General features: G+C 56.0%; 1 protein-coding gene across 1 annotated transcript in view; it reads left to right on the forward strand.

Moving 5' to 3' along the window:
* UCKL1 (uridine-cytidine kinase 1-like 1) overlaps positions 1–10,157 on the forward strand; it is an 18,363-nt gene that overhangs the window by 3,496 nt on the left and 4,710 nt on the right. Inside the window, exons 2-8 of the mRNA XM_009575202.1 lie at positions 544–737; positions 1,354–1,460; positions 1,668–1,838; positions 2,067–2,138; positions 3,336–3,525; positions 4,017–4,078; positions 5,513–5,529. Coding sequence (XP_009573497.1) covers positions 544–737; positions 1,354–1,460; positions 1,668–1,838; positions 2,067–2,138; positions 3,336–3,525; positions 4,017–4,078; positions 5,513–5,529 — 813 coding nt within the window. The remainder of the gene's footprint in view (positions 1–543; positions 738–1,353; positions 1,461–1,667; positions 1,839–2,066; positions 2,139–3,335; positions 3,526–4,016; positions 4,079–5,512; positions 5,530–10,157) is intronic.

The following is a 10,157-nucleotide window of genomic DNA, read 5'->3' on the forward strand; positions in this document are numbered from 1 at the left end:
GCAAGCGGCTTAGCAGCCCCCCTTCCCGGCGCACGCCAGCTTGCAGGCCTGTCCCCAGGGGTTTCGGGCCTAAAGGGTGGGAGAACGAGAGGTTTGGGTGGGAGTGGAGCACTCAAAGTGGGGAGAGGAAGGGGCTTGCACATGGGGGACGAGGACAGTTGAGCTGTAGCCCGTGTGTTTGGCTTCCATCCCCCAGAAAGGTCCCTCGGCACATCAGGACAGGTTATTGCCCTCTGTAATAACACCCCTCAGGGCTTTTGAGAGCTCACTGGAGTGTTTATTTAACGTAGGCATTCCCCAAGCAGTAAGGCTGTAGGAGGTGATGCTTGTGCTGCACCTTTTCCAGGTTAAAATGTGGTCCTGTGTGAGAATTTGATGTTGGCCATGGCCTGGGGTTGCAGAGGCTCAGGTGCTGGTAGTGCTGCAGCAGGGCTGTGGTGGCATCTCCCCCTCTTCCATTGCATCCCTCACCCGTACAGCGCGGGATCCCCCGGGCCCTTCCCCACCACCCGTAACCAAGCTCCTTCCTCTTCCCATCCCCAGCAACAGCAGTGCCGAATCCTTAGACCGGCTGTACCCTGCGGTGGGCTCCACCAAGCCACCCCGAAAGCGGACCACTAGCCAGTGCAAGTCTGAGCCACCCCTGCTGCGGACCAGCAAGAGGACCATCTACACAGCTGGCCGGCCACCGTGGTACAATGAGCATGGGACGCAGTCCAAAGAGGCCTTCGTGATAGGTAGGCAGAGGCAGCGCGTGTCCAGGCTCTGTCCCACCTCTGCGCTTCAGCCGGCGCAGGCTAGCACGGGCAGCGTCGGTGCTGCCTGCCTGGTGGCTCTCTTGGGGGGATTCCTTCCCCACAACCTCCTTGGAAACTTGAGGTTGGCTCCAGACTCCAGGCTATGAGCTGCCCAGCCCGGATGGGAGCAGGGAGAGTCCCCATGGTTAGTCCAGCGTTGACTGGGTGAGCCATAGGATTGGGCAGAAGCTGAGAGCTTGCAGATGGGGTGGTGGATTACAGCAGGCACTGGGCAGACCACAATCTTTGCTTGTTGTTCCCTCAACTCTTGTTGCCTGAGTTGTCACGAGTTCCCAGGGATTTAGTCTAGGCTGGTTCTCATGCCAGTTCTCCCCTTGTTACACAACCATCTAACAAAGGGTTTCCCAGCTTTTGCTGGCAGTTGTAGTACGTACCTTTTGACATTCTCAAGGATAATGTCTCTCTTGTAGTGCCTATCGATCTCCCTCTTTGGAGGTTCCTCCAACTTAGCGCAACAGAGCAGGACCTGTGCTGCAGCCTGTGGTTGGAAAGGCAGACTGTGGGGTTGGTGGCTTCATCCCCTTTTCCCTGGCAGGTCTGGGAGGAGGCAGCGCCTCTGGGAAGACCACGGTGGCCACCATGATCATTGAGGCTCTCGATGTCCCTTGGGTGGTTCTGCTGTCTATGGACTCCTTCTACAAGGTGAGGCTGTGCATCGTCCTGGCCAGGCTCCTTGGGCTGCCGTGGCCCTTGGCATAACCCCCTGATGGGGAAACATAATGTGGATTTAGTGACAGCCTTATGGTTTCCCCTTCAGATGGTTCTTGGGGCAGGGGGAGAGGTTGCTGGGCATGGGGGTGGGGAGCCGATGGGGACGGCCACGTGCACTAACCTCTTCTCTGTGGGCAGGTGTTGACCAAGCAGCAGCAGGAGCAGGCAGCCAGCAATGACTTCAACTTTGACCACCCCGATGCTTTCGACTTTGACCTCATCATCGCCACCCTGAAGAAGCTGAAGCAAGGCAAGAGCGTGAAGATCCCCATCTACGACTTCACCACCCACAGCCGGAAGAAGGAATGGGTATGGGACGCTGTGGGGGGTCTGGCAAGGCAGGAGAGGGGGGTGCCGTTTGGACCCCTCCAGCCCCTGCCTTTTGCGGTCAGACTCGTGCAGTCCGCTCTGTGGCTGGCTCAGGGCACATTTTTTGGGTGAGCTGTTGCAGTCACTAACAACCCAGAGAGATTCCCTGGGATGGGGCATCTCTGAACACATGTTCTCTCTCTAACCACATCGATCTTGATTCCACAGAAAACCCTCTATGGCGCCAATGTGATTATCTTTGAAGGCATCATGGCATTCGCAGACAAGGAGCTCCTGAAGGTGAGGAAGGGTTAGGGGTCGGTTCTGGGGAAGCCTGGCAGGCGCAAGCACTCCAGCTCCCTCTTCTACGGCCTTAATCACAGCACATCGCAGGCAAAGAGTCCCGGGTGCCCTGGGGCTCCTGTGCACCACTGGATCGGACCCTGTCCTCCCACGGGGCTTCAGCATCACCCCTACAATCCAGTCCTCCACCCCGTAGCCATCTGGGGGGAGATGGTGGGAGCATGCTTTCTCCTGAGGTTCAGTCCGGGTTACACTGGCTGCTTCGGCACTTCACTGTGCAGGAGAAACAGGCCTCGACTCTTGCAGCGGCAGGGGAAGAGCCCCCGGCAGAGGTCCAGCGTTTCAGCAGAGACCTTGATCTCTCCCAGGAACTGGGAGCCAAGTGGTGACCTGGTCCCTGGCAGTGGTGGTGCATAAATAGGACTAGAAGTAGCCCACCTCATGCTGCATGCCTCAGCTTGCACAGCCAGAAGCAAAGTCTGCTGTACTTCTACTGTGCAAAGCCTGGTGTTCCTAGCATGGACTCATCCAGCACTTCAGGCTTTCTTGGGAGTTACTTGGATATGTGAGAAATGCTATAGGAATGAGTGAGCCATGCACAAACTTAGCCAAGCTCAGTCTAGAAAGTTTCCTTCCCTGCCAAGCGAGCGTTTGGGTTGCACTTTCCTGGAGCAACGATGACCTCCAGTGGACAGCTGGGTAAATCCCCCAGGAGTTTCCTCTGAGCACCCCTGCTCGTCTCCCGCAATTAAGGGCAGTGTCACGAGCTGACCTGCTGTGCTTGGCTCCCCTCCAGCATTAACGAGCCAGCGCTCCTGGGTTAAGCCTGTTGGTCTGTGTCGTGGGCATTAACTTCTCTTGTCTCCTCCTCGCTCTTAAATAACATCCAGCCAAAGTGTTGGGGCTACGTAGAAGTGGAGACAGGGTTTGGAGCGGGACAGGTCTCAGGGGGCGTGAGGGTAAGGGGGAGGTGGCAGCAAGGGACTCACTGCAGCATCTGACTGCCAGCCTGGTAGCCAGGTTCAAGTTCAGGGGTTGCAGAGGCAAAGCTCCCTCCAGGCCAGAGCAGAGCTGAGCCGGGCTCTGTTAAACCGGTGTTGTGCTGTGCACAGAGCTTCTGGTGGCTGGTGGGGAAGGTCGGTTCAAGTTACACAGCTAGCCTGGTGGGGTTTGTTCCCTCCCCTCTCATTTCAGCTCCTTGATCTGAAGATATTTGTGGACACAGACTCAGACATCCGCTTGGTGCGTCGCCTGCGCAGGGACATCAGCGAGCGTGGCCGTGACATCGAGGGTGTCATCAAGCAGTACAACAAGTTTGTCAAGCCTGCCTTCGACCAGTACATCCAACCCACCATGCGGCTGGCCGACATCGTTGTCCCCCGAGGTACCTGCCCAGGGCTGCCCCAAGCTGCCACGTGGCTCGGTCCTGAGTGGGACCTGAGAGACCCTGTCCCTCTGCCCTCAGCTCTGCTGGCCAGTCCCACCTCCCTCCAGCTGGTGAGGACGGAAGAGTGGCTGTCCCCAGCCAAAGCAAAGGTCCCTCCAGTTGAGTGTCTCCAAACACTGGCAAAAAGCAGATTCCTAGGGGAAAGTCTGCACTTTTCCCTCAACCAGTCTCCTGCCCTACCAGTTCCTGCAGCTTAGCGATTTAAAAGCTAGAGGTGACTTCTAGATATTCGATAATAGATTGCTAAATAAGAATTTAATAATAGCCGGAATGTCTCCTGCTGAATGATGCTTTGCTAGGGAAGGGATGTTTGGGGTACGGTGTATTTTTTAACATAGTGGGGAGCTTGGGGAAGAAACGTGTTTCAGGCAGTGCTAGCACTGTGGTCCTGACCAGGCTGTCTCTCTTTTGCTTTTGGTTCACCCCAGGGAGCGGAAACACAGTGGCTATCGACCTGATCGTTCAGCATGTCCACAGTCAGCTGGAAGAGGTAAGAGCTGCCTGGTCACTCGGATGTTAATGGTGGGGTCGACCTTGCCTGTGCAGCGGTGGCATTGCAGGAAGCAGTGCTCTGGGTGCCAAGGTGGGAATGGCCCAGCTTCCCGCTGTACTCCCGGCGTGCGAGCTGCGAGGCTGTCCCCATGAACTCCTCCCAGGCCTGCTCCCTCCATTTCGGCGAAGGAGACTGCCTCGTCCCTGTGCTCTGGTTAGTGCAAGGCTCCTCTGCAAGCTGTGGTCCAGCAGCTGCTTCCTTCCCTCCCTGGGTGAGCAAGTCATCTGGGGACAAACCAACCATCCTCCAGTGATCTGAGTGATGTGCCCTCCCTGCCTGCAGCCCTCCCAGGGCCAGCATCGCCCCCAACCCTGCAATACTTCAGCTTGCTGGCTCTGGCTTCTCCTCTTCACCCCCTTGCAGATGCTGCTGCACAGTCTTTCCACTCAAGAGCCCACTTCTCCACTTCTAGGTTGGGTGCAGCCCATGGGTTTCAAAACCCAAAGTCTTGTCATGTTTTATGCCCAGCCTGAACCCCGATCCAGGCACATGTTCCATCACTTCCCCGTCACTGGCTTTAACAAGTTGTCTTCTCTGTGTCCTGGGCCAGTCCTGATCAGTGGTTTGAGCCTGGGACCCTTCGATCAAATGACCCTGTTGTGTGTTGCTGTTCCCTGAGCAGCACAGCCTCCTCCCACCCACGTTTGTAGCTTTGATGTTTAAGTTGTGGAGATGCGATGTCCTGGGAGGTGGAAGGAGCGTGACCTGGAGATGGATGCGCTTGAAAGTAAAGGGCTTGAGCGGCCCTTTGTGAGCTCCCAGCTGGCAGGAGCTGCTCGGCCCCGGGTGTGAGCCGGGAGGCGACAGCATCGTGCCTCCCGCGCCTGCTCAGGAGGGACCACTCTTAGGCAAAGGCGTGTTGGCAGGTTCCCCCCCCGGAGCACCCCGCTCTCCGCAGGGCTGCAGGCGGCAGTCGGGGCTTTCTGACTGCCCGGATTTACAGCACTAAACTGGCAGGTCGGGAAGTTGGTTTCTAAACCCTGGGTCACAGGAGCAAGGATCAGAGCCCTGGCATCGTCACTAGCACCAGGCTGAGGAGGGCAGGCAGCCGCGGGGCACAGGCCAGGCGCGGGGAAACGGCTGTTTCTCCCAGCCCCTGGGATCTGGCCAGGGAAGCTTGCGGCTGGACGCTGCAGCGGCTGGCCGCGGCAGCTAGTAAATTCGGCAGCTCGTCCCCAGACCGCAGCTGCAAGCCAGGCAAAGGGTTGGCTTGGGGGGGCTTTCATTTACCTGGGGAGGGGAAGAAGGGGAAAAGGCTACTTGTGAATGCAGGAAAATATTCCTATTTTTCCTTTTCTTTTATCTTGAAACGACCCTGGTGTTGACAATGCTTAATACCGGTTGCATTGTGTCTTTGTGTTGCTGCCGCAGCGTGAACTCAGTGTCAGGTAAGAGCCCCTAACTCTGTCCTGTCTGTGCAGCCCGAGGCATTTCCAATGCCAGGCACTGCTTGGCCTAACCCTGACCTGCAGTCGAGACCGACAGCTCGCATAACGCACGGCCTCGTCACGCTCGAAGCTGACGAAAGGCCGCCTTGTCCTTGGCTTTGGGACCAGCAGGGACAGGGCAGTTCCCCAGGGATGTATTCATCCTGCGAGGGTACCACCAGCTTGAGCGCAGACCCCTGAAGCTGGGGCAGGGTCAGGTTTGTTAGTTGGGGACCCCCGATTTCTGCAAGAGGAGAGGCTTTGTGTCCTGGGATTCTCTTTTATTTCCCTTCATCCTCTAAGTTGAATGGTTGTTCAGAGCCACTCTCCATCCCTGATGATTAAACATCATTAAATATCAATTATTAAATTAAACAAAGCGGCTCAAGGGTGGTGGGAGCCCTGGATCCCTCGCCGTCGCAGAGGCTCTCAGCTGCAAGCCTGATGGCACCCAGAAGGAGCATAGCAGCTTCGGCATGGCGAGAGGTACCCGCTTTCCTGCAGTATCTAAAGACTGCACAGCAACTACCTGGGGACTAAGAAAATATTTATGCCCTAATCCAGCAGGATTTCCAATTTCTCAGTACCTGCAGGTGGATGCTATAAAGTATACATTGATTTACTTAACCTTTTCAGCCAGTGCATCCAGATGGGACTTTAGCTCTCTTGCTTCCATTAAGCAGCCAGCTAAGTTTCCAGGTATTTTTGTAGGAAGCAGAGGGGATGCATTACTGCAGATGGGTTTCCATTTAGATCTCCATCATTGTGTGGAAACACTTAAGTCAAGTAACCCTAAAATTTACATTTAGCATACAAAAAGCTTTTAAAATACCTAAGATGAACAGGAAAAGACTCTGCTTTACTTATTTCTGCTTAAGCCATTCACCTCCTAGACTAGGCAACTGGATGTTTTATTTTATTTCTGTTTGCTTGTTTAACACCATGGGGCCTGACATTTCCGTACAGACAGCGTAAGCTTCCCTGTGTATCTGGAGGTCCAGGTGGGAGGGTGCTCTTTAGCGTGGGGAGAAGTCTGTTGCTTTAAAAAATTGCAGGAATAACATAGAGAGTAGACTGATGTGTGTGTGTGTATATATGTATGTGTGTATATATACACATATAAAATTTCCTTTCTCTCCAGGGATTCTCCTCTTTAATCAAAGTGGCACTCAGTACAGGTGATCATTTTGTGCACCTTAAAAATCAAGTATTTAATAATATGTCATGAAAGTGTAACGATAGCAGGTTTGGAAAGGTAACTCTGACCTCCAAAAATAACTCCATGATAACCACAGCCACAGACATTTTTATGTTCTGTTTAAGGCTTATGGTTGCCATTTATGCCTTTGCCAGAAAGTCTGGAAAAAATTTCCTGCAAAAAATCTGTTTACACTCCTGGAGTCCCAGTGCTTTTACTGCTGCTGCGGTTTCCCATCAGCTCCTCTGCGGCTCTGCGCTCGCAAGAGGAGCGAGGTGGATGGAGAGACGTGTGTCAAGCGAGATGTGATTGGCAAACAGGGGGCTTTTCATCTTAAACAATTCCCCATCCTGTCTTGAATGGCTTCATCTAAATGTCACAGTTGTTGTTCTGATGTCACTGCCTTTTGGCGGCCGTGGGGACGCAGCGGGATCTTTGTAGCTGGTAGAATAAAACCTGGATGCTTAGATCTGGCCCCAGTCCGAGGTACTTCTCTGGTCCTCGTGCTCCAGGCTGGCCCTGGACTGCCTCTCCTGACCCAGAGGGTGGCTGGGACGGGCGGGGAGTGCCTCTCCCCAACGCTCAGCTGATCAAATGGATGAATTCTGAGGAGTTTAAAGAAAATGGTGCCATTCCCTGGAGCTGCAAGCCTTTTTTTTGCCTCCTGTAACTGCTGGCTGCTGAGGAGCATCGTTGCCTTCCTCTGTATTCCCTCAGAGCGCAGGTCAGACCTTAGCATCCTTGTAGTTGGGATATTTCTTGTCCAGCTTCCCACATGTTTAACCGTGCATGTGCTGGAGGTGTAATTACACAGGCATTCCCAGGTGAGTATTTCTCCTCAAGCCCAGCAGCAGGAGCTGGACCGGCGAGCCCGTGTCTGCCGAGGTGCAGTGCTCTCAGCCGAGCCTGTTTTCTGTCCCTTCTATTTCAGCAACCAGCCCAGCTCTCGGAGCCAGTGCTCTTTTCAGCTGAATTCCCCTCACCAATCAATATTCCCCACCCCCAAGGTCTCGATCAGCTTGGCATGCCCTTTGCCAATTGTGTCTTTAAATATCAACCCATGGCGCAGTTTAATAGCCCTTGTTTGAAATGTCAGCCGTGAAAGCCAGCCGCTGTACGTGTTTGAAATGCCTTGACTGCATTAGCTCCTTTGTAGCTGGATGTCTCTTGTCTGCTTCCTGCTTGATAGCATGCTCAACAAAGAGCTGAGGATGTTCCCTGAAGCCTTCCTGAGAGATGGTCACCCCTTTCTCTCTCTCTTTCTTTCTTTCTGCTGCTGCTTTTTTTTTGCTTTAAAGCTTTTGTTCTGGGGGGAAAAAATAAGTTTCCAAAGTGAGACGTTTTCTTGACATGCTCATGGCTGCCCGTCTGAATTTTCCGTCACGGTCCTGGCAGGGGGAGGGACAGGAAGCATTGCTCTCGCAGGCAGGCTGCCTGCGGGTCGTGGCGGCAGAGACGCGCTCCCTCCGTCCCTCCCGGCAGGGCTGGGCAAGGGGTTTCACTGCAGGCGACATGGCTGTAGCGGGGCAGCTGCTGCCGAGCTCTTCTCTGCCTCAGCCTGCAGCCCCTCTCCCAGGGATGGCGATCCCAGGGCAGGTCCAGGTCAACCCGGGGGAAGGAAGGTCTTCCCGGCGGGCAGTGATGTGCAGTTCAGAGCTGGGTTTCTCCCCATGTTCCCAGTGCTCTCGGCTTTCCAGGCTCTCCGAGGCTTGAGCAGATTGTCTCTCCAGCCTGCCAGGAGATGGGCACCCCTGTGAGCCCACAAGCGGTTTGCGTGGGTGTGGGGCGGGTTGGATGAAGGTTTTGCAAGCTCAGCCTTGAGCGCCTGCGCTTGCTCTGGGATTGCAGCAGAGCCTCGGGCGAGGGCTGGACATTTCCCTCTGGGCTCCGAGAGCTGCAGCTGGTGTTGCAGTGTGGTACCACATGGGACAGAGATGCGGCAGTGTCCCTGCTGTGACCCCAGGGCGCTGAGAGGGGACGGAGCTTTCCCCCCATGGAGCCAGGAGCGGAGCCGGTGCCATGGAGAGCGGCCGTGACATGACTTGGTCACCAAGGGAGGAGCGCTGGGGTCTGTACGGTGATGGCATCAGGCAGGTCTAAGATCAATTAGGGCTTTCCTCAATTAGGGCTTTCCCCCCCCCCTTTGACTAATGACAGTGCTTTTTCCTTTGTTTCATGTCCTGTTTGTCCCTCTCCCCTTAAACTGTCATGTTTCCTGTCTTGTCTCCCCTGAACATCCCTCCCACCTGGTGACCAGAGGAAGCTGCGCTGGGATATGTGAGGAGACAAACGCTAACGGCAGTGTTTTGGTTGTGACACTAACGCCGGGGACTGGGGGCGAGGGCTGTGCAGTGTGAGCCGCGTTACTAACCCGGGCAGACAGCTCACAGGGTCCTGCTTTGCTGGGGCTGTGCAGGGCAAACCGGGGTGGGAGGACTTGAGAGACCGTCTTTATCCTGACCCCAAAAATGGGACCTGCCGCTGTCCCCCTGGAAAGCACCATGGAGACCCCCACAGCATTGGGCAGCTTCCCTGGGCTGTCGGGGACAGGGGCCCAAGCGGGGTTTCATCCAGACCTCCCTGTCCCTGCACTGAGCACCAGCCCCTGTGCGGGTGTTGCAGGAAGGTGCGGAAAGCTCGGTGACAAAATGCTGACAGCGTTTCCCCAAGGGCGGTTGACAGCTTGGGGTGCAGGGGAGGTGTTCCCAGGCGCGCGGGGCTGCTCTCGGGGGTAGGAGCGCTCGCTGGTGTCTGCAGCAGGGAGCAGGAGCCGGGTCACACCGCATCTCACCTGCAGCACCACAGAGACCAGGGCAGGAGAGGGGCTGCCCCTCCCGCTGGCATGGTGGGACGCTGTGGTGTGGACCTGGCAGTGATGGTGGAGACGTGCCCGTGGCAACCGCAGGCATGTGCCCCTAAGTGGGCCATGGTGGGTGGGAGACAGCCCTGTGGGCTACGACCCCTACAGCTCCTCTGGTCTGGGGGACAGCGATTTGTCACCTTAGCAAACCCAGCTGGGGCCATGAGTTGGTGTGTGGCTCTGTGTTGGGGGGCCGATCTCTGCCTCCCCTAGAAGGAGGCAAGCAGGCAGCCCCTGTGCGGGCACCAGCGTCCGCCAAAGGCAGGCGTGTGGGTCTGCATCCCTGGGGCCAGGAGGAGTTTAGGCAGGGCTGGATGGCAACTGTGCCCCCAGAATCTGTCCCCGGGCCAGGTCTGGCAGGAGGAAGGAAGGGGGAGCTGGGGGGGCAGAGCTGCTGGTTGCTGCCAGCAGCACAGCCCCGGCGTGGGAGCATCTCCGAAGGCAGCTAACACAAGTTGCAGTGACTAACAGAGTGAGCTCGCTTCACTGACGGCAGGTCCGGGGCCTTGAGGGCTGCTTGTCCCAAACAGG

Source organism: Fulmarus glacialis, unplaced genomic scaffold, assembly GCF_000690835.1.
Source record: "Fulmarus glacialis isolate BGI_N327 unplaced genomic scaffold, ASM69083v1 scaffold22750, whole genome shotgun sequence".
Taxonomy (NCBI): Eukaryota; Metazoa; Chordata; class Aves; order Procellariiformes; family Procellariidae; genus Fulmarus; species Fulmarus glacialis.